This window comes from Eschrichtius robustus, chromosome 19 (genome assembly GCF_028021215.1).
Source record: "Eschrichtius robustus isolate mEscRob2 chromosome 19, mEscRob2.pri, whole genome shotgun sequence".
Classification (NCBI taxonomy): domain Eukaryota; kingdom Metazoa; phylum Chordata; class Mammalia; order Artiodactyla; family Eschrichtiidae; genus Eschrichtius; species Eschrichtius robustus.
Window position 1 is genome coordinate 50,964,784 of NC_090842.1, and position 26,194 is coordinate 50,990,977.

Sequence of the window (26,194 nt, forward strand, 5' to 3'; positions counted from 1 at the left end):
GAGGAACGTATTCTACACAAAATTGGGAAGAAGACAGCGCGCCCTGCCCCCCTCGCCAAAAAGAGGCGCGTCTCTGGAGATGCGAAAGTACCTCTGTAGGTACTCTCACTGGCAGTCGGTAAAAGACTTCCAAACACAGATCACCGGCAGTTGGGGCCTGGGGGTGTTGCCAAGACCCGAGAAGGGGGCGCGCCAGGCCTTGGCAACGCGGGAAGCTGGGAGATGTCCGAGTGGTCGGACTGCTTCCGTCAATCGGGCCCTTACTGACCCCTCCACATCCACCAGCACAAGAGACAGGAGGGCACCGGCGCAAGAAAGAGTTTTTCGCGGCCCCCGGCCCGTCTCACCCTCCCCATCCGGGGGCCGAAGTGGTGCCGCCACCCCGCGGTCCGACCTGATGCCACCCTTACTCGCATCCCGGCCCTCTTCCCCCGAGCAGCGCCGCTAGCTCTGGCCTGGGGGTGGCGGGAGTCTGCATGGGCGAAGGTGGCCCAGGGCTCCTCGGTCGGTGGCGGAGGTCCAGTGCTCTTCAAGGCGTGCCGGGAGCGGCTGGACGCAGCGGAACTCAGCCGACAACACAGCCTGGCGGCCGGAAGTGCGCCGCTTCCTTCCGGCCGGCGCCGCACGAGACGGGGCGGGGCGCCCCGGGAGGGGGAGGTGGCCCGCGCTGACGGACGGCTCCCGGGACCTATAGGCGCGGCCTCAGCGGCCCAGCCTCCCCGGCGCGCCCCCTCCCCGGGGCGGTGACTCCCCCCAGCCCCCCTTTTCCAAGGTGCAGCACAAAGCTCTGCGGCTGCTGGGTTCTGGCTGTCCCTGCGGCGCGGTGCTGGCCGTAGTGCGGCCCCGCCCCCGCGGCCTTCTGCGCCCCCGGCCGGGCGGCCGGCCGCCCTCCTTCCCAGTCCGGAGCCGCGCGCGAGGACGGCTGAGGCCGCAGGTCTGTGGCTGCGTGTCGGGCCGTGGGCAGCGCGAGGGGACGCGCGGGCGCGAGGCTCCGTCGGTGGCCCCGGACTGTCCGGCGGGCGGGTGGCGCTCCGCCCTTGCGTGGCGGCGTTCGGCTGAATCTGCCGCGAAGACCGAAAGCCCGCGGGCCACCCCGCTGCGTCGCTCAGGGTCGGGGCGCGGCTCCGGCCCTCGCGGCGTCTTCGGAGACCCGGTGTGGGACTGGGTGCCCCCTTGTCCTCCCGACGTGCGGGGCTGGGGGCGGCAGCTTGGGAGAGAGCAAGTTTGTCGAGGGCGGGGCGCCTTCTCGGGCGACTTCTTGCTTTGGCTATGCGGGCGGAGGGAAGGACTGGGTGGTCTCCGGCCTCGGCGGCCACGCCACTTCCTAGGTGAGCCGGAGCGAGTTACTGAACTTATGCGGCCCCTCAGCGTCTGGCGGGGACTCCGGTGGTGTAGATTGGGGTGCGGAGGTGAGCTGAATAATGTGCCCTGCAGCGTCCCGGGATGCCCAGTACGTGCTGGTTCTTCTAAGCAATGGAGAAAAAAAGCACACGCTCCCATTTCCCTTTTCAAACATTTAAGATGGCATTCCTTGTAATTTGATGGGGAAACTTTTGTTTCTTGGGCTCATGCAATTATCACACGTAGTTGGCACTTAAACATTTGTTGCCCTTCTGTCCTAACGTGTTACATTGTATCAGTTGTGGGATTTTTACAACTCCGCTTGGGGCCCTTAGAAAGGGCATGATTCTAGGATGAGGTAATTTGGGGGTAAGCTCATCTCTAGAGGTACGACTTTGCCCACACTCCTTTTCTCCCTGTTGCTCCAGATTCTCCATTTTCAGTGCTTGCACCTTTTTGCTTCTGAGATTTTTTTTTTTTGTATGAATGAATGAATGGATGAATTGTATAACGTTGATTGGTGTGTTCTTTTCAGTAGAGCAACTTGTTTACCTTTAGGAATTAATAAACTGCCCCGACAGTCGTGTCCGGCAACCGGTCATAGTTAATAAATAGTTAGTTAAACGCTGTTCATTCGTCGGAGGAGTGACGCAGGATGTTCCGGGGGACTGTAGCCAGCTTACTCACTGCCACCACTCCCCTGCCTCCCACTTGCTGCTTCCAAACCAGGCTCCTGCTCCCTGCCGTCACTCCCACTGTTGCTGCCTGGTGTAGCAGCTGCCCTGATTGGCACACCCCCGCCATCACCACTGAGGCATATTCCTAAAGCTTCCAGTGTGAATTGTTTGAAGGAACACCAGTATCAAAATCCAGATACCGGAGACAAAACAGTGTTTCCGTTCTTCAAAATCAGGCTATCAACGATCAACAAATTTACTACTTAATACCTTTTCCATGGTTGGTACTATAGAAAATAATATAAAACTACCTAACTATGTGACAAAATACGTGGTAACTGCTATGACTCGGGAAGGGGAGAGATCAGTAGGGGTTGGTTCATCCCAAGAAAGAAGGCTTCCTGGAAGAAGGGCAGGGGCTTGTCTGTGATGCTCACCTGTGCTCCTAACTCTTGGCAGTGCCTGCCACAGGACAGGCGCTTCATAAATGTGGTTGTGTTAAAGAAATAGTTGTGTTGTGTCTTGAGAGTAGCTTTGATAGCTGGTTAAGGTTTGGATGGGAAAATGGGAGGGTGTGCTAAGAGAGGGAAAATGGCTCAGGTAAAGTCTCCAAAACACAGATGAGCACAGGCTGTATTTGGCAGAGAGGGTACTGACATATGGATGGTGGTTTACTTCTGTGTTGTTTGTAGGAGTGGTTGGAAGAACAATGCATGTGAGTCTTTGACACCATGATATCCATCAGGCAAAGAAAAGGAATACAAACCACAGAAGTTTCAGAGGATTACGTGGCACAAGAAGAAAATGTGAAGTTGGAAAATAAATTGCCATCTAGTAGGTGATTTAAATTAAAGCAGCATTTTGGATTGCTTTTTTGTCTGCATATTGAAATAATCACTCTCCAATAGGATAAAAATTTGGTGAGACCTAATAGGTGAAGAAACTTATTCTATTACCCGGATATTTTAGTTTTACAGATGATTTGATTGCAATGTGATATTTGTTTTACAGTTATGATTAGATAAAAGACCTCTGATTATAGCCCTTTGCTTCTCAGCTGCCTGTTCAGTATAGTTACACCAGTCTGATCCTTTGACTTTTGTAATACTTTTTCCCACTGTTCGGATTTTAGTCTACTTCTAATTTTTCTGGTTTGTGTATGCTATTCACAACTAGACAGCCTTACCATGGGTGAGTTTCTCATTTCATTAAAGTATTGAAAGATGAATCAAACTTTCTTTCATTCTTTATTTTCAGTTAAATTCCTGAAATTTTCTAATTTGCTTTTTTTTTTTTTTTTTTTTGGTGGGAAAAGTGGTCAGAATTTGGTAAATTGTTTAAATAATGTTGAAGACTCTTGCTAAGCCATACATCAGATGGCATTAATTACCAACTTCTTGCTTCCCGAGTTGCTTTCTTAGGCTAAGCATGGTCAGGATTTTTAAAAGCATGAAAAATTCCATGTCCATCAGCCATTTTGGATATCTGACAGAGTTTACATCAGCTGCAGCTAGAGCTAGTAAAGTAATTTGGGGTAACAGTTTTATTTTTTATTTATTTATTTTTTTGGTGGGGGTTAACAGTTTTATAAAATAAAAGTAATCTGTATTGATCAGTCATGCCACCCAACTCAGCCATCAGCAATTTGGGACAATACAGAGTACTTTCTGAAAATCTTATATAAAAGCAAATACAGGTTCAAGTTTGTCCTTTTAAATTAAAACATAACTTTGAGGACTGTTCATTTTACCAAAGCAGTATTTATTCATGTCAGAAAAAAAAATGAAAACTAAAGAAAAGCAAAAATGAAGGAAAAAATACTCCCGCAAACCCACTCATCCTGAGATTACCACCTATGACACTTTGATTATCTTGCTGTCTAAATGTTGTTCTCTGTACATGTACACCTACAGGCATTCAGATGTGTTTTTTCTCAAAATTGAGATCCTACACGCTGTTGTGTAACTTGCTATCTTTCTCTTGTGTTATGAACATATGTCAGTCAATGTATTTTTTAAATTTTGTCAGTGTGTAGTCACTGTGTGACTGTAGCATAATTTATTTAATTTCTTATTGAATATTTAGATGATTTTTAACCTTTTACCTGTACAAACTGAACTGTGATAAATATCCTTGTGGCCACATGTTTGTTTAAAACTTTATTTCTTTGGGGTGTATGCCTAGATTTACAATTATTGGTCAAATAGGGTGCTTATTTTGGTGGCTTTTACTTCCTGTTGCCGTGTCGCATTCCAGAGAGGTATCAATTTATTCTAACACCAGCAGTGTTTAAAAAATGTCTGTTTTTTTTAAAAAAGTCTATTTTTTGTATCCTTACCAAAACAGAGTACTAAGCATTTTTAAGCTATCAAATTGGCCAGTATTGTAAAAGTTATAGCTCTTCGTTTTGCCTTGCATTTCATTAATACTAACTTTTTTTTTTCTATTAAGTTTATTGGCCATTTTTTCTTCTGTGCATTGCCTGTTCATGTCCTTAATCAGTTTCCTACTGAAATATTCATTTTTTTTATTGTCCTGAAAGCATCCTATATTAAGGATATTTAACCTTTCTTATATGTACTGTAAATATGTTTCCTAGTTTATATTCCTTTAACTTGTGTGATGGGGTTTAAAATTTTAAGTAATCAAGTTTGGGAGTAGCTTTTAATGTATAAACCACACATTGTAAGTAGATGATCTAAAAGACTGTTTATATTTTAGATCTGTAATCCATTTATTCCTCTATTTAAGAAACTTAGTAGTTAAACTAGGTCAAGCACAGGTCCTAGGTGTTAAGATGAATAAGATAGTATGCTTGTCCTCAAGACGCTTACATTCTAGTTGGCAAAATGGACAAACGAACAGTTAGATACAGTGGGGAAATAAAACTATAATAAAAGTATGAAAAGTATAAAAAGGTCTGTGGAATCACAAAACGGAACCCCTAGCTGTCTGCTGGAGACACGGAAAGCTTCACCACTGACAGGCAGCTGGAACTTGGCACGTTTGACAGTCTGAAATAGAACTATTAACTGCTAAATCCTTTACTGACTTGGTTTTTCATCTGTTCATTTTTCTAAAAGGTTGTACCAATAGAAGATTATGGACGATTCTGTCATTTACAATTGGTGGAACTGTTGCCCTTTGCATTGGACTTCTTACATCTGTCTACCTGGCCACTTTACATGAGAATGATTTGTGGTTTTCTAATATTAAGGTATGAACATTGTATGATTTACCCATCAGTGTCTCCAGTAGTTAATTAGCCATTTAGATGAATGACCAAGACAGTTCCGTTTTGCCATAAAGAATCCAGTCTCTTGAAAGGTTTGGCTATAGAGTAAAATGACTTTTTCTTTGTTAGTTTAAAATAACATCAGAATTTTTATAATCAAGTGAGTTTTCCCATTTTCGTTAGTTTATTCATATTATGCATCAGTTACTCTAAACCAGTATTTTTCAAGCTGTAGATTGTGAAGTTGGTGTAGTAGGTCATAAGTAGCATTTTTCATAATGAAATCAAATACAAGAGAATACTATCACATAGTAAGGTTGATAATTATTTGTGAAACTTTAATTATATGTATGTATGTACAAACTGGGTCACAGTATAAATTTTTTTTTTCCTGTTGGGTACAGTAAAAAAAAAAAAAAAAAGAAAGAAAGAAAAAGAAAGCCAAAGCTACTGTTCTAAACCAAGGAGTTTTAATCTGGCTCCATAGATGACGTTGATGTGGTGTACCTTTCTAATAGTATATGCAAAAGATGGAGAGGAAGCCATAACTGTCATCAGATTTTCAAGAGAGTGTGTGACTCTTTAAATACCAGTTTCCTTGTTGTCTTTCTCCTCCCTCCCTCCCTCTCTCTCTCTCTCTCTCTCTCTCTCTCTCTCTCTCTCTCTCTCCCCCCTCCGACATCCTTTAATTTGGCTTTGGTTCAGAGCAAGTATATCACTTAAAACTTACACATTGCCAGCGCTTTTCATCCAAAACACTGCACATTGCCAGTGTTTTTCATCCAAATGTACCTTTCTTTTCATCAAAAATGTCATGATCTTTTACCTTATTTCTCACCATGGCTTTTTTTTTTTAAAGGAGAAGAGTTAATGATGTGATTGCTGAGTGTCTTCTAGAACTGGAATTCTAGGATTCCATGGAAGGAGACCTAAGGGATGGGGATATCTTTTTTTTTTTTTAAAGATTGATTGATTGATTGCTATGTTGGGTCTTCGTTTCTGTGCTAGGGTTTTCTCTAGTTGCGGCAAGCGGGGGCCACTCTTCATCGCGGTGCGCGGGCCTCTCACTGTCGCAGCCTCTCCCGTTGCGGAGCACAGGCTCCAGACGCGCAGGCTCAGTAGTTGTGGCTCACGGGCCTAGTTGCTCCGCGGCATGTGGGATCTTCCCAGACCAGGGCTCGAACCCGTGTCCCCTGCATTAGCAGGCAGATTCTCAACCACTGCGCCACCAGGGAAGCCCCCCACCATAGCTTTTAATGATTAGTTGCTTACAAAGGTAAAATTGACTTTCACAGGGCAAAGATTTATCATCTATGAGAATATTCAGAAGTATCTATACAGAATGTAAAGACAGTTCCCAAAGAGAATTTTCCAAAATATTTTGAGCTTTGGCTCCGTTATTGGAATGAATCTCCAAAGGAGACTGCCTTGAATGACAAATTTTATTTTTATGAGTAATTTCTAGTATGTTTATTTTTAAAACCTGTCATATTACTTTATTAGATACAGCATGGACATATCTTTATACAAATAATCATGGTACCAAAAAATAATAATTCTTACCCTTCAGTGACAGTTGGTAGTTTTTCTTGTCAAGAAAAATTTTACTCACCTGTCTCTTTAAAATGGAGTACCTATAAACAGATTCCCTGGAATTAAGAAATTTAAAACTTATTTATTAGTACAAGTATTTTGAATAAAGCCTGAAATTTCCCTTTGTGGACATAAAGTCAAAATTAAATGCTGGTAACTGTATAGCAAGGAGACATGGTGAAAGAGATCACATAATTTTAAACTGTTAAGTTTAGCTCTTTAATTTAAAGCTTATACGTGGCCCTACTAGCACCCTTAAATAGGTATACCCCATCATCAAGAAACCTGAAGAAAAGGCCAGGCCATGTAGGGCTTTGTAGACCAGGCAGGAGTTGGAAGGATGTACTGATTCATCGTTTGTGTGGAGTGCAGTTGAGGAGGAAGAATTATCAGTGATGACCTTCTTTCTCCCGTTAGCAGAAGGATAGACGGGTAGATCTTCATTCGCTATGATCATGAACCCTGTGGGAGGAGAAAATCTGAAGAGTACAGTGACTTCTGACCAGCTACCTGGAGTTAAGCCACACTTTATAGGTTGAGGGCACAGTCCTCCCCAAAACTGACCCTTACTTCGGAAGCCAGTCACAACTTTGGCGGTCCCCAGGCTACTGTCACTTCTGACCAACTGGCTATCCATTCACTAAAATGACACAGAACTGAGGAAAGCTCTATACTTATAATTACAATTTTATTATAGAAATAGGATACAAATCAGAACCAGCCAAAGGGAGAGGCACATTGGGCAAAGTCTGGGAGAGTCCCAGACTCCAAGTTTCCATTGTCCTTTTCCTATAGAGTCAGGATGCATTACCCTCCTGGCACATCAGTGTGCGACAATGTGTAGAGTATTGCCAGCCAGGGAAGCTTACCTGAGCTCTGGTGTTGAGAGTTTTTACTGGGGTTTTGTTATATATGCATGATTAATTAAATCATGGGCCACAAGGTTGAACTCAATCTCCAGCTGCTCTCCACTTGCCAGAGGTCGGGCTGATATCTGTTGGCTCAGAGCGCCAACCCTCTAAGCATACGGTTGGTCTTTCTGGCTTGGCCAGCTCCCATCCTGAGTCATCTCCTTAGCAGAAACATCTAGGGGCCCACCCTGAGTCACCTGTTAGCACAAGCTGTCAGATGTGGGCCAAGGAGCCCACCATGATAACAAAGATACTCTTGTCACAAGGAAATTCAAGGGTTTATTGGCTACCTCTCAGGAACTGGAGACAAAGGCCAACCACATTCTTTTTATATGCAGGAGGCAGTGAGGCAAGAAATGATGAGTTCAGGTTTGGATACATTGTGAGTCACTTTCAAAACAATCCAAGTAAAGATATGGAATAAGGGGAGCTGGATTTATGGATCTGAAGGCAGGAGTTCCGTGTGTGTTGGAAATGGACCTTTTCATGTTACCAGCTTGTAGCTGTGTGGGCAGGATTGTTTGAGGAGTATGTAGCGTGAGAAGAAAGAGACCGGAGGCCAGATTCTGTCTCTGCCTCAGACACAGGCTGGGAGAAGCTGGGAGACAGGCGCACCCTCTCACAGGCCTCCCCGCACCACCCCCACCCCTTACACTTAAAGTTGAGCTCAAAGTCTTGGTGCGTTTCTCCCTCTCTATTCAAGCTCTCTCTGTTTTTTTTTTCACCCCTGTGTCACAAGAGGAATCCTCAGATGTTGTAATCATTTCTCAAACCAGATGATAGGCTGGCTTATTTTTCATCTTAGAATTATCTAGACCCAGTGGTCTCCAGCAGAACTCTCTGTACTGAAGGAAATGATCTAAATCTACACTGTCCAGTACAGTAGCTGCCAGCCTGATGTAGTGATTGGACACTGGAAATGTGGCTAGTGCAACAGAGGAACTAAATTTTAAATTTTATTTAAATTGAACTTTAATTTTAAAGTGCTTATACATTTTCTGTGAATAAACCAATGAAATCAGCCATTACTGATCAACGGTATTACTTAGCCAAAGGGAAAGCTCATTTTCAGAGTTTATATGCCTTTCTAAATTTACTCCTTTACATCGTTTTCATCTTGGGGGATGATGGGAATATTTGAGAAGTGTAAATCTATTTCCCTTTTTCATTTGAGTTATAACTTATCAAAATTGCCAGACTAGTTTTTTATGTAAATACTTTGATCTTTTGAATACTTTGAATTAGTTGTAATTATTCAGAGAGTAAAAATATTGCTAATAAAATAGACTAATCATACATTCAGTTTATGCATTCAAAGTAATTTTTTTAAATGTTCATAGCAGTGTTAGTATTTCATATGTGGGAACCCTGGGACAGAGGAACTTGAAAGCTGAAAAGAAGAAGATGTTGGTTTAAATGGTCACAGAAAATGTGTATGTAGTATCCTTTCCTAGCATATTTTTTAAATTAAAAAGTTAGTTTCCTGTTGTCTTAACCATTGTGTTATATTGCCCTTGCTGCGAAATTTAAAGTATAAGAGATTTTTTTAATATCCTTGATTGAATGTCTGCTATGTCCTTGGCACTGTTATAGGTGCATTTTACATTTATTTTATTTAATCTGGCTGTTTCCAAAGCCCAAACATTTTAACTCTAACTTGTCCTTTAAATGCAACCTGCTTTTTTTTTTTGCTGCTCTTTATTATAAACAAAACAAACTAAAGGGTTTAAAGCCCATACTCTTACTTGCTGTGCTCCCGTTACAGTGCCTGGCACATCATCAGTGCTGAGTAGACAGTGGTCTGTTGGAGTAGAGTTAACCTCTAGGGGTGAGGGAGTGGTGTAGGCAGGGGAGGCAGGGAGACACCTGGCTGCTGTAAAGAACCTGGGTTGGAACTGGAGCAAAAGGATGCACCTTTGGAGCTTGCCTCCAGGGATAGGACATAGTTAGTACTGGCAAGTGGGGAGCGAGTCATTGCATTTTTAATGATTTGTGTTTCGTAGGTGCTGGAGTGAATCTCTGTATGGTCTCGATTGTTTTTCTTTTTGGAACATTGTGTTTTTTATTGCACACACCATACTGTGACAACAACAAAAACTTTTTTTAATGAAAAACATTACTTAGTATTCACCATTAACAAAAAACAATTTTCATTTTTCCCTTCCATTCTTCATCCTGTACGTGTATATATTTTACTTATTTATGACCCCAATATAGATAGTTTTTACAATCATCATGTGCTTTTTCCATATACAATTATATGTTTTCACAAACACTCACAATTATTATATAAATGAATAGCTATATACTTTAATATTTTTGACATTTTTATACCCTTGGTCATTTCACTATTTCCATGCTCCCAACTTGGGGTAGATTGTTTCTAATTGTGTGGTTAGACCCCTAAAATTGCTTACTTAACTTCTCATTTTAAAGCAGCAGGATAAAGATGTCAGTTCCTTCTTTTTTTTAGAATTACCTCAGAGCAATGAAAGAAAATGAAAAATAGTCAGATTCCTTCTTTGATGAAACTAAGAGAGGTCTGTAATCTGGAACCACAATATATGAGGAAGGGCTGCCAAATCCAGTGAAACTCCAAGGAGTGTAGAAAGATGCTGAGAGAGAACTCTCAAAGCTGCAGATTTTAGATAAAGCTGCCGAAGTTTAGTCCTTCAAAGTCACTGGCATATCCTGAGGGATAAACCAGTGGTCCCCTGTGTGAGACCATGGGACTAGATGTGAGGAGTAATGACAGAAGCTTTCCTGTATACACTTTGGTGTGAAAGAGAAACAAGGTAGGCTGAAAGGAGTAATCACAGAGACAAACCATTTTTGTAAAAGTAGAGTTTAAGCAGACCAGGATAAAGAGAGAAGACTTGCATTTTCAACAGCCCTGAAGTTGCCGATCTCTGAAGACTAAAATGAGGAAAAGACTAAAGAGCTCACTCTTGTAATCCACTCTGTATCACCAGAAAAATTCTTGCTGGCCTGAGTTATGTCCCAGGCCTCTCCCCTACATGTAGCTGATTTGGTAAGAACTTGCCACATTTAGAAATGACTAGTAATCAGAAAGGAACTAGCACAGGATCTGTACAATGACACTGCAAGAGAAAGGGAAGAGAAAAACAAGAACAAATGATACATGAAGAACCAGAAAACTTTTACAGCAGAAGCGTGATGATTGTGGCCAAACATGTCACGTTAAAAAACATAATAGAGCATTTGCCACTGTAGAAGGTGAATTCAAAGCAGGAATGTAAGAATGTATATACCATCTTCAAAAAGATTTGTAGGAAGATAAAAGGAAATGAAACATGAGCTGGCAGAACTTAGTCAAGAAATAGAATATTTAAAGATATAACCATAATAGAAATCATGACTATGTAGGAAGCAACACACAGGACACAGAATCTGCAAAAAGCACAGAAGAGAAAAGTTGGACAGGACTGATGAAAGTAAACAAAATGAAATAGAATTAGTAAAGTTAAAATATTAGAGAGACGTGACAGCTAAGGAAGACAACAGCAAGATTGCATAATTTGTGTCCCAAAGGAAGCAAAACCATGAAACGGGGAAAAAAATGTTTAAATCTGTAATTCAAGAAAACTTTCCAAAAATAAAGGAATACTTGAATCTACAAACTGAACGGGCTTGATGGGTCCCAGGAACATTTGGCCTAGAAAAATCATTAGCAGGATATAGCTACGAAATTGCTGTACCTAAATAGTAAGAAACCTTTGGACATCCAGACAAAAGATCAAGTTACCTATATGAGGAAACAAAGGTCAGTCTGGCTTCCAAGTTTTCCAAGTAACATGTAGTTACTCAAAGACCTTGAATGATGTCTACAAAGGACTCACGTAAAAGAAAGTGATTTATGTATTTTAACCCAGTTATTCCATCATATATAAAGCGCCATTCAAATGTTTTTGACTCTGAGAAATATGTATTTTTAAGAACACCTGGAGAAATTGGTAGAGGAAAAACTTTATCCTGTCAAGAGATAAAAGGCAAAACAATGTTAGAAAGACTGTGAAATTTAACTGTAGGACTAAGACTAAATAGTTACAGAAAAAAATATGTATGATATGAATAATGTAATAACATAATAATGTTATTATGTAATAGTAACACAATAGCAGTGTAATAATTACATAACACAAGTTAGAAGAGGAAGGGAAAGAAAAGGTAAAAGATGGTGGAAGTATCCTGATGTATCTTTTATAGCTAAAAGTCAAAAAGTTTCAACTAAAAGTGATGTCAAGAAACACACACACAGTATATATAAAGAAAATTCCAAGAAAAATAATATCAAGTAAAATTGGGCAGGGGAGAAGTATAAATTTCATAAGATTGTCATAACTTGTTACAGGAAGTCAGTAGATACTAGCCATAGAAACAAAGAATTAAGTTATCCTCTGAAGTTATAAAGAAAGGTAACCCCTAGAACAAAAACATCAACCTTCCAAATTAAAGACATGTACACACACACACATATTGAAACAAGCTGACACAGATCATGTAATGAAGGATTTGTTCTAAAGAGCAGTAAAAAGCATGATACAATATGTATTAACACAAGTCTGTCTAATTATTTTTGATTAAATAAGTATCAATGGGTTTTACTCACCTAATAAAAACTCTGGATCACAAAGCAAAATCCAAATCACATCATATATGCATAAGATCCTCCCAGAACAGTAAGAATCCTTCTGAAACAGATTAGGCCAAAGGTGTGGACAAGGACTTAATAAATGCAGAAAGGGGAAAGAAAGTATCAGACAAAGTATTAAATGAGGCAAAGAAGGGCAATATTTCAGTGATAAAGATACAAACCACAAGTATGACTATCCATGCGTCAGATAATCGCAATATTTACAAAGCAGAAACCACAGGAAATGCAAGAAGAGTATAGAAATACATTAGTATTGAGGAGTTTTAATTCTTTTCCAGTTCATATAAAAGCAAGTGGACAAAAATAAGTAAGGATATAGAAGACCTAGTGAAAATATTGAATATGATAGATCTAATCTGTAAATATCTAAAGAGAGAATATACATTCCTCTCCAGTATCCACAGAACATTCACTAAAACATTGATAAATTAAGCCGTAAGGAAAAATCTCAGATCCAAAAATACAGAAATTATATGGACAGTATTCTCTAATCACAGTGTGATAGCGCATAGTCTTGGCTTGTTCCTGACTTTGGGCATAAAGGTCACAGTATCCTCTTTTGTTAATTTATTCATTCACTTAAATAAAAATTGCAGATAACTAATTAAAAAGAAAAATTGCTTACTATCTGGAAATTTTAAAATATTTAAAAAGTAACTTTTGGGCCACAGGTAATTAAAACTGAATTTATAGAAATTATAAATGAAATCTAGAAAATGATGAAAACCACATTTCAGGATTATGGAATATACCTAAAAGAGTACTCAGAAGAAAATTTGTAGCTGTAAATACTATATTATGAAATAATTAATATATTATGAAATAAATGAATTATTCCACTTATGAAATCTCACAACAGAAGGAGGGATAAAGGTAAAAGAAATTGATCACCTAGAAAGTAGGAAAACATTTCATAAATCAGTGGTTATTTGGGGGGGTGAAAACTAAAGAAACGAAAGAAAGATAAAGATGGGGTAGGAAATGAAAATATCCAAAATAAGAAATAACACAGAAATAATTACAGAGATGGAACTTCCCTGGCGGTCCATTGGTTAAGACTCCGTGCTTCCACTGAAGGGGGCACAGGTTCGATCCCTGATAGGGAAACTAAGATCCCACATGCCGTGTGGCACGGCCAAAAAAAAGAAGAAATAATTACAGAGATCATGAAATATGGTAACAGAGAAATAACCATAGAGACCATGAAATAAGAAAGAGCCACATGAGACTATTTTGTTTGATTTTATGCAAATTAGATGAATAGATGAAATGGGTGATTTCCTAGAAGAATATTTTTTTTAATATTTACTTTATTTATTTATTCTTATTATTTTTTGGTTGTGCTGGATCTTAGTGGTGGCACGCCCGGGATCTTCATTGCGGCATGCAGGATCTTTAGTTGTGGCGTGCGGACTTCTTAGTTGCAGCATGCGAACTCTTAGTTGTGGCATGCATGCGGGATCTAGTTCCCTGACCAGAGATCAAACCCAGGCCCCCTGCATTGGGAGTGCAGAGTCTTACCCACTGGACCACCAGGGAAGTCCCTAGAAGAACATTAATTACCAAAATGGCCCCAGTAAACACAATTATTTCTATAGATGTGATAGAGAACACTTGAAAAATATTGTACCTACCTATCCCCCATCCCCAAAATACCAGACCCTGTTGATTTTATGGAGGAATTCTACCAAACTCTTAAAGAACCAAAATATTCCAATGCTATTTGAGCCACTCTAGAACACTAAAGAGGAAGAAAACTTCCAAATTATTGCTATAAATCAGGTATTACACACCAAAACTGAGGATCAGAATATAACTACAGTCAGTTCTTATTCCCACCAGTTATGTTCTATAAAGTCATTGAGAATAGTGAATTAGCGAATACTGAACCATGGCTCCTGGGGAAATATGTACATATGTATAGACACACTCATATCACACATAGGTTACAATCTTAAATCCTAAAAACTCCTCCTGGTAGATTCTTTTTTTTCACAAAAGAGAAAGTGAGTTTCAGAAGTGTTAAGTGAGTTGCCTGAGGCCATCCACTAACTGGTGCCAGAGCTGGGATTCAAACCTTCTGTGACTGGCCCCAGAGCTGGGGCTTCTCGCACTGTGCTGCACTGCCCCTTACTGTCTTTATCCTCTGATCATCTCTGTATGAGAGCTGGAGCAAGAGGCAGACCACAGCTGGGAACCATGCACATCAGGCAACTCACATGTCTACAAATGACTGCAAAATACAGCAAGTATTGATTTTTGTCATTTTTGTTGTTACAAATTTTAGCTAGTAGGCAAATTTGCAAATAGGAAATCCATGAATAATGAGGATCAACTGCATATAATCTAGATAATATTTAAAAAACAAAACTCAGAAACTAATCCCACTATAAATATTGGACCCAAAATCCTAATTAATGCTAGTAAAGAGAGTCCAGTAGCACATTAAAGCATACCACACCATGAAAAAGTCATTCTTCTGCCAGGAATGCAAAGGAGATTGTTGGGAAATATATACTTTTTTTTTTTTTTTTGCTATATTAGTACCTCAAGAGATGTAAAAAAAAGGTATTCGAAAAAAATTCAACGTCAATACTTTGTAACATACGTAACTCAAAATAGGAATAGAGTAGGTGAGCCCATCACATCAGTAGAATACACAAATAAAAACCATGTGATTATCTCAAAAAACACAGGAAAAGCATTTAACAAAGTTTGACAACCTTTATGATAAAAATGCTCAACTATCTAGAAATAGAAGAGAATTTTAGCCTCATAAAGGGCATTTGTCAAAAACCCACAGTTAAGAGCATACTTAATGATGGAAGACTGAGAGCTTTCTCCCTAAGATCAGGAACAAGACAAGGATTTCTGCTGTAGCCACTTGTATTCAACATTGTACTAGACAGTTTGTCAGGGAAATAATGGCAAAAAAATGAAAGGCATGAAGTAAAACTGTCTCTAGTTGTAGATGACACGTATATAGAATCCACTAAAAAAAACTATTAGAACTAATAAATGAGTTTATCAGGGTTGCAGGATACAAGATCAATATGCAGAAATTAATTGTATTCCTATACAGTAGCAGTGAGCAGTCCAAAAATGAAATTAAGAAAACAATTCCAGGGCTTCCCTGGTGGCGCAGTGGATAAGAATCCGTCTGCCAATGCAGGGGACACGGGTTTGAGCCCTGGTCCGGGAAGATCCCACATGCTGCAGAGCAACTAAGCCCGTGCGCCACAACTACTGAAGCCCACAGGCCTAGAGCCTGTGCTCTGCAACAAGAGAAGCCACTGCAATGAGAAGCCTACACACCGCAACGAAGAGTAGCCCCTGCTTGCCACAACTAGAGAAAGCCCGTGTGCGGCAATGAAGACCCAGCACAGCCAAAGATAAAATAAATTTATTAAAAAAAAAAGAAAGCAATTCCACTTACACATCAACAAAAAGTAAAATACTTAGGAATAAATTTAACCAAAAAGTATAAAACTTAAACCATATCCATGCATTGAAGACAATATTGTTAAGATAGCAATACTCCCCAAGTTCAACATGATCCCTCTCAGAATCCCAGGTGGATTTTTTGCAGAAATTGACAAACTGATCCTAAAATTTATGTGGAATAAGAGACCCAGAATAGGCAAAACAATTTTGAAAAAGAACAAAGTAGGGAGACTCACACTTTCTGATTTCAAAACCTGCAATATCAAGGCTACAATAATCAAGAGAGTGTAATGCTGGCTTAAGAATGGACATATAGATCAATGGAATGGAATTGAGTCCAGAAATATATACCTTACGTTTATGGTCAGTTGATTTTCAACAGAGGTACCAAGACAAATGGAGAAAGAATAGTCTTTTTAACAAATGGTCTGGAGACAATTGGATATTTACATGCAAAAGAATGAATTTGGGCCCTTTTCTCATACTACATGCAAAAACTAACACAAAATGGATCATAGACCCAAATGTAAGGGCTAAAACTATGAAACTTTTAGAAGAAAACATAAGTAAATTTTCATGGCCTTGGGTTGGCCAAGCTTTCTTAGATACAACACCAAAAGCACAAGTGACTAAAGGAAAAGTAGTTAAATTGGACGTCATGAAAGTTAGAAACTTTTGTGCTCCAAAGTACACCATCAAGAAAGTGAAAAGACAACACTCAGAGTGGGAGAAAATATTTACCAATCATGTCTGGTAAGGGATTTGTATCTAGAAAATATAAATAACTCTTACAACTTAAGATAAAAAGACAACCTAAAATTTAAAATGAGCAAAGGACTTAATAGACATTTCTCCAAAGATGATTTACATATGGCCAACAAGTACATGAAAAGATGCTCAGCCCCATTAACTACCAGGGAAATTAAAATCAAAACCACAGTGAGATAACACTTCACACCTACTAGCAGGGTTATTATAAAAAGACATAATAACAACTGTTGACAAGGATGTGGAGCAGTTGGAACCCATCTACGCTGCTGGTGGGAATGTAAGATGATGCAACCACTTTGAAAAAAGTCCAGCAGGTCCTCAATCAGACAGAGTTATCGCATGATCTTAGCAATTCTACTCCTAAGGGTATACCCAAGAAAAATGAAAACATATCCACAAAAAAATTGTAAACAAATGTACATAACAGCATCTTTCATAATAGCCAAGGAGAGGAAACAACTCTAATGTCATCAGTGGATGAATGGGTCAAGAAAAGGTGGTATATCCATACGATGGAATATTATTCAGCAGTTTTGAAATGAATTGCTGATACATGCTACAGCATAGACGAACCTTGAAAACATGCTAATTGAAAGAAGCCAGGCGCAAAGGACACATATTCAATAATTCCAGGAGAGGCCAATCTAAAGAGACAGAAAGTAGATTGGTGATTGCTTAGGGTTAGAGGGCGTGTGGAATTTGCAGGGTGACAGCCCAGGAGTGTGGGTAATGAAAATGTTCCAAAATTGATTGTGCTGATGGATTCATAACTCTATGAATATAGTAAAAGCCACTGACTTGTACACTTTAAAAGGGTAAATTATATGGTATGTGAATTCTATCTCAGTGAAATTTAAAAGACTAGATGCATATTTTTTGTTTAAATATAGCATGCATACATCTAAGATCAAATGTTAAGATCTTACTGATTAGGGAAACACTAGAACAATGGTATTCAAAAGAAATTTCTGTTGGCTGAAGAGTTCTTTATCTGTGCTGTGGTAATACTATAGCCATTATCCAAATATGCTCAGGAACTGAGAAAATGAACTTTTAATTGTTTTTTAAATAAATTTATTTATCTATGTATGTATTTATTTGCTGCGTTGGGTCTTTGTTGCAGCGCGCGGGCTTCTCATGGTGGTGGCTTCTCTTGTTGCGGAGCACAGGCTCTAGGCGCGCACGTTTCAGTAGTTGTGGCACATGGGCTCAGTAGTTGTGGTGCACGGGCTTAGTTGCTCCGCAGCATGTGGGATCTTCCCGGACCAGGGCTTGAACCCATGTCCCCTGCATTGGCAGGCGGATTCTTAACCACTGCCCCACCAGGGAAGTCCCTGAATTTTTAATTGTAATTAAATTAAGTAGGCACATGTGGCCCACATTAAATCCTTCAGGAAATCCCAATCAGTTTTCTTTTGACAGTATCTAGAATCCAATCACCTCTCACAACCTCCGCCTTTGTCAATACCAGGATTACTTCAGCAGCCCCCTTCCTGGTTTCCCGGCTTTGCCCTTGCCCCGTAGAATCTATTCTGAACACAGCAGCCAGTGCGATTCTTTTAAATATATAGCGGGATATGTCTCTGCTCAAAACCCTTCACATTCAAACTCAGCATGTCTAAAACCAAACTCCTGACCTCCCCACCTCCTGCACACATACCTTCTAGCTCGGAGTACGAGCCGAGAGTCCTTGTGTCTCCCAGACTCAGTGGTCCAGCCCCTAACCCCACATTACATCTCAGATTCTACTTCTGCCCCTACAGCCCCCCAACCTTATTACTGCCCCTTCCTTGTTCCCTCCACTCCAGCCACACTGTCTTCCTAGCTGATCTCCAGGGTGCATGTGGGCTGTTTTGTCTGACTGATGGGCTCTCCCCTCAGATATCCACATGGCTCACTACCTCACCTCTTCCGGTCTCTGGTCAGTGTCACTTCATCAGTGAGGCCTTCCCTGCCCACCTCCAGGATCACGGCACCACCCCCTTCCCTCCCTATACCACTTCTCTGCTTTCCTTTTTATATTTTACTTGTTTATTTGTTCCCGTCTCCTTCTGCTCTAGATTATAAATTCCATGAAGGCAGAGATTTGTGTCTCTTTTCTTCCCTGCTAAATCTCCCAGCAAAAGAATGCTTGTCAATTGTTGGTGGTCAGTAGGTATTTGTTGAATGAATAAATGAATGGATGGATGGATGAATGAATGAGGGAATGACGAAGATCGATTGGAGGAAGAAGATACCAATTAGAAGCACAGAATCCAGTGGGGAGGCTAGTTTAATAGGCAAAGAATTGTCATTCCTTCTAATTGATACCTGTCTTTCCTTGAACAGTCATTTTCTTTTTTAAAAAATGCATTGTTCTTTCTCATTGAAACTTCAACTCCTTGGGATCAAGGACTGAATTCTTATACCTTTTTGTTTCCTCAGCAAATAAACGTTCAGTTATAAGGAAAGGTAATTCTCATTTGGCCAAAAGTACTCAAGTCACTCAATTTTTTTAAGTCTTTTTTCCCTATGCTAACATTTTTTCTTATTTATTTGATTTTATAGAATTTGCACATCTTCCCACTGAATACTCCTGCAAAGCAAGGAATCTTTAGACCAAATAGGGTTAATCCACACGGTGGTAACTATGGTAGAACCACAACTAATAATTGCTTCAGCGGAGCCCAGTGGAAATACTGTCACTTCAACAATAGTCTGACCTAGTCACAAACACTGCTTGGCAGCTGTCACATGTCATGGCTTTTAATCAACTCTAGGGCAAGAATCATTCCATTCTAACAGATGGACATGAATTTAACCAGACAATAAACCATGTATGTGCCATAAATATGTTTGCTGAGGGCATGATTCCCTGTACAGAACTTTAAGAACAGCTGTCTTACCGTGAGCTACTGTTGCTTGCTTGGTGAGATGATTTGTTAACCTAATTCTGAAAGATTACATTTGTCTTTAATGTAATCTTTAATGTTAATGTTATCTTTAATGTTAATCTTTCAATGGCTTCCCCACTACCAGTTGCCTAGTTGTTTGGGGGGGGCAATTTTTATAAACAAAAGTTACTTACATGAGATTTTTTTAAACTAATGATATGGTTCCTTTGCAAATTTGGTGTCATTTGTCTAAAAGGGCTTGTTACCTTTTGTGTGTTGCCAGGGCATGCAAATCATTAGTTGCATGCCCTGGCAACATTAATTAGTCATTTTTTTTTCTTCACGCCAGTTTCCTTTTAGTACTTCTATTAAATTACTATATTAACTGCTACTTAAATGGCTTTAGCTGTACAATTTCTTAAAAATACAATTATTTTGTCTTTCTGCTTTTTTCTGTCATCTTCAGAGACGATGTTTTTTATTCTCTCAACAGTGCTTCCCCTGTGGAACTTGTGCAATTTAAAATATGAAGTATTTGTTCATTTTGTGTTCTTCAGAGGGTAACTTCTATTGGTGTACCTTTTCATTGGCACTATCCACCAGGCAAAGTATAAATTGCTGTATAAAAACTGGAAAAGTGTTTGAGTAGAGCAGATGTTCTCTTAGCATGAAGCAGATGTAAAACTTGCAAGTGTCTGTCTAATAAAGTATAGCATTTGGTTCTATACAGCTGGTGCCAAGATTACCAATTAATCATGTTGAAAGGCATTTTTACTAATCAGGATCCCCTCTGTTCTTTACACATTCTGGGTATGTTAAAGAGAGAGAGATGGGGCACAAAAGTGGCTTTCTACTTTTAGTACTTTGAGCAGTTTTTTTTCTCTTTCTGCATCTTCATGAAGTCAGTCTCCTTTTAGAACCATGTCCGATAGGGAGCCCTCTACATGTGAATGACTGATTTAGTCCTCCAGTTTGGTTTGGGCATGAGTGTTTGATGTTAGAATATTCCATCGAAGGCAGCCACACTTTGAACACTTTAAGGCAGCTGGAGAGAAGGAAAGGAATGTAATATACTTAATGTGGTTTTTTTTCTTATTTGCATGGACAAAAGATAATATTTGCTTAGTTAATGTCAATTCATAGTTTCTATGGTTACCTGACCAAGGAGGAGGTTGAACATTCTGGAAACAATTAATACCAATTTAGTTTTATGTTATCAAAAGCAGTGGAGCAGTTTTTCCCAAAGATTAAAGGTGAATGGATTAATGTGACTGATAAGAAGATAAAACTTTACAGGTATGAAAGATACAACACAAATCAGTAGCAAATGTAAAAGCTAAAAGAGCTACATCATTTTCTGTTGTCCTTTTTGTAAAGCAAGTGTGCTAATGAAATTAAATTTCAAAACCTGATGAGCCTTTTTTTCTCATGTTTGATTTCCCAAGGATAAATTTGTTTTCTGTGAAAGGAAGCTCATTATATAAGAAGGTTTGCTACCCTGTGCCTTCTGCTTTTTTAAAAAAGAGTTAATAATGATGAAACATAATTGTTTTAATATCAGTAAGTGGATGTTTATACCCTTTGATAGTTGAGTATTTCTTCAATGCTCTATTCGTGAATTAATTTATAATACTTTTTTAAAGGGTAAGAGAAATATTTCTTTAAATATCTTTTTTTTTAAATTTATTTATTTATTTTTGGCTGCGTCGGGTCTTAGTTGCGGGCGCGTGGGCTCTTCTTTGGCCCGCGGCGTGTGGGATCTTAGTTCCCCCACCGGGGATCAAACCCGCGTCCCCTGCATTGGAAGGCGGATTCTTAACCACTGGACCACCAAGGAAGTCCCTCTTTAAATATCTTAAGGGCAGAAGGAAGTACATTAAATAATCTCCAGATCTGAAGATAAATAGCATGACTGGTTCTTTTAATGACATGTTTATTACTATTTGAAAAATAATTGGAGGTAGGGGAAAACAAAGATGTGCTAAAAGAAGTTTATCCACTGGAAAGTAAGATATTCAGTGTTTATCATCCTCCCCCAGTAAAGTTGGGTTTGTGGAATATGGATCCGCTGTATAGGAAAAAACATAGATGGTATTACATTTTAGACAATGTGTTGCAGAACCTGGTTTTTTGAACACTGGTGTAAAAGAATCTATAATGACATAGGTTATAATTTTTTGTTCATTTATACTGTTATATATATATATGAAATATAGGATCTAAGAGTATTAATAGGATTATTCCAGAAAGTCTTCCCCATTCTTGTTACCAGTTGCCTCCATATTTTATATTACTGATTTAAATCTTAAATTTCATAAAAGCACCTTAAAACCAAATTGACTAATAGCTACTACTCTAAATTTTCAGTTCTTCTAAAATTGAATGTTTATATAAAAGCAGTTTAATATTTCCTGTATCCATTTTCCTACATGAACATCTTTCTTGCGCCAAGGTTACACTTGTCAAAGTAAAATTCACATGTAAAAGGTCTGCCCCATTTTACTAAGAATACCTTGTATTCTTAGAATAAAAAGAAAATTATTAATCTTATATAATATTGTTAGCTTTTAGGCAGGTGTCTAACGCCGTTATAGTTCTTTTTATTTGAGAGACTTTTTTCTACTGTCCCTATTTTGTTTCTCACTAATATTACATAAGAATGGTGGTACTTTTTTAAGGTTTTAATTTGTATGAAATTAAAGAAAAACGTTAACTCTGAAACATTAACTTAAATGGAACTAGTTTTCTCCATTGTTAAAAACGGCTTGTTATAGGAAATTTTAAACATCCACAAAAATAGAGAGAACAGTAAAATAAACCCCTATAATATACACCCAGCTTCAATAATTATCAGCCTTTTATTGTTTTTATTTGCCAAGATTTCTTAAGACTATTGTCAGAGGTTTTTGTTTTTGTGTTTTTCTTTTTAAGTTGTAGTTCTATATCCTGTTTCTACAGTGACAATAGATAATTAAACAAAACTAGGTCATGTAAACCCAGTAGACCTAACTTTATTTCAGGAAGTGGAGCGAGAAATCTCATTCAGAACAGAATGTGGACTGTATTACTCCTACTACAAGCAGATGCTGCAGGCTCCAACCCTCATGCAAGGTAATCACAGCTAATAGTTTTATTTGGGGTCTACTGCATTCTTTTCAATATTTCTGCTAAAATATACTTTTGGACTAATGCATTCTAAATGCTTTATAGATCTTGTGTCGTTTTTCTTTGAACTTGTATAGTTTTTTTCCTTGTTAATATAATCAATCCATGAAAATGTTTTGCTTTGGAAGAAGTTATGTAATATTTTATGTAGTTCTCCTCTCCTTGCTTCTCAGCTCTACTCCATCCCAAATTATCTGTTCACAATTTCTTGGTTTTGCTGTTAATTGTTTTCATGGTCATTTTGGAAAAGGCCTTTGTATGTGAAAGGAGTTTTGTCTGAAAACAGGAGACGTTTTGGTAGTACAAATGAGAATTACAGTTGTCTTTTTTGTCCCCAGTGTCCCCATTCATTCCTTTATTTTGCAGTTACCATTTTCCCACATTTTCTGTGTTTCTAAGTGGTTTAGAGCACATACTCTTTACCTTTACTCCATTTAATGGAACCCTCCAAAAGGGTCTCTCCTACTCAATATATGCTTTATAAGCTTAATATGGGTGCACATAACAGAATTGCCTTTTTCTATGCTTTGTTTGGAATCAGATATATTTTTGGCAAGAATTCTTCATGGACGATGTTTTGTACTTCTAATTTTATCACGATAGGGGACATGAAATTTTGGTTGCCTTTCTTTTAGTGCCATAGAAGCTAATCAGTTGATTCCTGTGTGGATAGTTGCATTCACACATAATAAGGTGAATTACCCACCAGCCTTGCACTTAATGGTTTTAGTAGCCATTGATGACTATTGCCTCTGTCCATTATTTCAATAGAGTTACAGAAGTGACTCTCATTCCTCCTGCATTTATTAGCTGGAACTCTGTTAGATAGAAAACCTTTTTCTCATCAGCTATTTGATTACCCCGAGCTACAGTTTATCAAAAAAGGCAGGATAAGTGTTGATTTTTCCCCCATGCAGTTGATCCTCATTATTCATGGATTCTATATTTGCAAATTCACCTACTCTCTGAAACTTATTTGTAACCCCAGAATCAATAGTCCTGGTGCTTTCACAGTCATTCACAGGCATGTGCACAGCAGTGAAAATTTTTAGTTGCTTGATGTGTGTGTTCCCAGCTGAGGCCAAATAAGGTGATGCAGTGCTTTCGTGTTTCAGCTATCAGACTACAGAGTCCTTTTCACAGTCTGTTTAGTGCCATGTTTTTTTTGCATTTTTGTGGTTTTTGTTGGTGATTTTCCTGTTTAAAGTGGCCCCAAAGCATAGTGCTGCAGTGCTGTCTAGTTTTCCTAAGTGCGAGAAGGCTGTGGTGAAGGCATACAGAGAAAATACCTTGTGTTAGATAAGCTTTGTTCAGGTGTGAGTTAGAGTGCTGTCGGCCATGAGTTAAATGTTAATGAATCAACAGTATATACTAAAGGTGTCTTTAGACAAAACCTCATATAAATCAAGGTCATGTGTTGATCAGTTGATGAAAATCCATGACCAGAAGCTTGTAGGAAAGTAACCCTGTGTTTCCTACTCATTCAGTATTGCTAATACAGTTTTCATTGCAATTTTATAGAACATAACTGAGGTGAGTAATGAGAATCAGCTGTACTTACAAGTTCTCAAAATTATGAGTTGCTTCTCCAGCATTCCCCAAAGCAGGGGTTCTTATTGAAGGGCAGTTGTGTCCCTGGGGGACATCTGGAATGTCCAGAGATGGTTTTGGTTGTTACACTTTAGGGGGGAGAGGGTGAGTGTGCTACTGGAATTTAGTGAGTCGAGGGCAGAGATGCTGCTAAACATCCTGCAGTGCTCAGGACAGTCCCCCCAACAAAGAATTATCGGCGCCAAAATGTCAAAATACCGGTAGTGTCGAAGTTGAAAAACTCTGCCCTAAAGGTGAATAATGAGTATTTTCTTTCTTAGTATCACTATGAACTCTGGTTGATCTGTTTCAATTCATTTATTTGTTAAGATTATTCTTTTAGAAACTTTCAAACATATAAAAAGGTAGAGAGAATCCTCTAATGGATTTGCACTCAAGTATCACTCAACTACAGTGGTTGCCAGTTTATGACCAATCTTGTTTCCTCTCTACCACCATCCTCAACCTGGATAATTTTGGAGTAACTCCAAGACATCATATTGCTTCATGTGTAAATATATCAGTATATTTTTCTAAAGAATGGCAACTCCCTTTTATAAACATAACCAAGTTGTCATTATCACAATTAAGAAATTACTTAATATCAAATATCTACTCAATTTTCTCATTTTCCTCTTATCTTACAGATTTTTAATATTTTTGAAATCCAAATAAAGCTCATACATTGCAGTCTTTCGCTATGTCTTTGTTTCTTTTAAGCTATAGATTTCTCACCATCTTTTTTTCTTGTAATTCTTCACTGAAAACACTGATTGCTTTGTCTGAGAGTTTTCTACTTTCTGGATTTTGGTGGAGCCCCAATGGTGCCATTCAGTGTTTCTCTGTTGTCTGAATTTCCTCTTAATTGGCAGTTAGATCTAGAGGCTTGCTCAGATTTAGGTTCTGCTTTTTGGCAAGAATACTTCCTAGATGGTGTTGTATACTTCCACATCAGGGGGTGCATGATGTGCAGCTCATTCTTTTGGAGTTTAGACTGGGCCATCCATTATTAAGTTCTTAGCCTTTCACCTAGGTTTATCACCATTGATGATCATTACTTAAATCTGTTCATTGCATAAGGACTATTGCATGGTGATATTCTGATTCTGTAATTCCTTCCATCATTATCAGATGGACTTCCTCTCTAAATAAAAACGTTTTCTCATCAACTATTTGGCAACCCAGAATGTCAGTTCCTAAAGGAAAGGTGGGATAAGTATTGATCCTTTCCCTTTGTTTTAGAATGAGTTACCTCTCTAGCATCCCCTAAAGGTTTGCTTTTTAAATATTATCATAAACACATGGATTTCTAACATATTTCATGTGTTTCAATCTTTTGCATTATTCTTCTTATAACAAGTTGTCCAGTCTTTGGCCAGTGGGATGCCCTTCAAATCAGCTGCTGTCTTTTTTTTTTTTTAATTTTTATTTTTGGCTGCATTGGGTTTTCGTTGCTGTGCGGGCTTTCTCTAGTTGCGGCGAGCCGGGGCTACTCTTCATTGTGGTGCACAGGCTTCTCATTGCGGTGGCTTGTCTCGTTGCAGAACACAGGTTCTAGGCATGCAGGCTTCAGTAGTTGTGGCACACAGGCTCAGTAGTTGTGGCTCGTGGGCTCTAGAGCGCAGGCTCAGTAGTTGTGGCACACGGGCTTAGTTGCTCTGCGGCATGTGGGATCTTCCCGGACCAGGGCTTGAACCTTTGTCCTCTGCCTTCGCAGGTGGATTCTTAACCACCAACTGCTGTCTTTTTGACATGACTCCAGTAGCCTTTGAAAACTCATTTGGCATGACAAGATGTTTCAAGCCCATTTTGTGTATTTCCTACCCGTGACCTAGAATCAGCTGTTTCTCCAAGGAGCCCCAGTTCTCTTTAGTGGCTATTTAGAGACCACAATCTGGGTAGTAGAGGCACTTATTGCT

At 39.1% G+C, this 26,194-nt stretch overlaps 1 protein-coding gene across 1 annotated transcript in view; it reads left to right on the forward strand.

The window, feature by feature from the left end:
* Window positions 1-783: 783 nt before the first annotated feature.
* DPY19L3 (dpy-19 like C-mannosyltransferase 3) overlaps window positions 784-26,194 on the forward strand; it is a 69,758-nt gene continuing 44,347 nt past the window's right edge. The window contains exons 1-4 of the mRNA XM_068528727.1: window positions 784-934; window positions 2,711-2,852; window positions 5,102-5,235; window positions 22,541-22,631. Of these exons, the coding sequence (XP_068384828.1) occupies window positions 2,750-2,852; window positions 5,102-5,235; window positions 22,541-22,631 (328 nt within the window). The 5' untranslated portion in view covers window positions 784-934; window positions 2,711-2,749. The remainder of the gene's footprint in view (window positions 935-2,710; window positions 2,853-5,101; window positions 5,236-22,540; window positions 22,632-26,194) is intronic.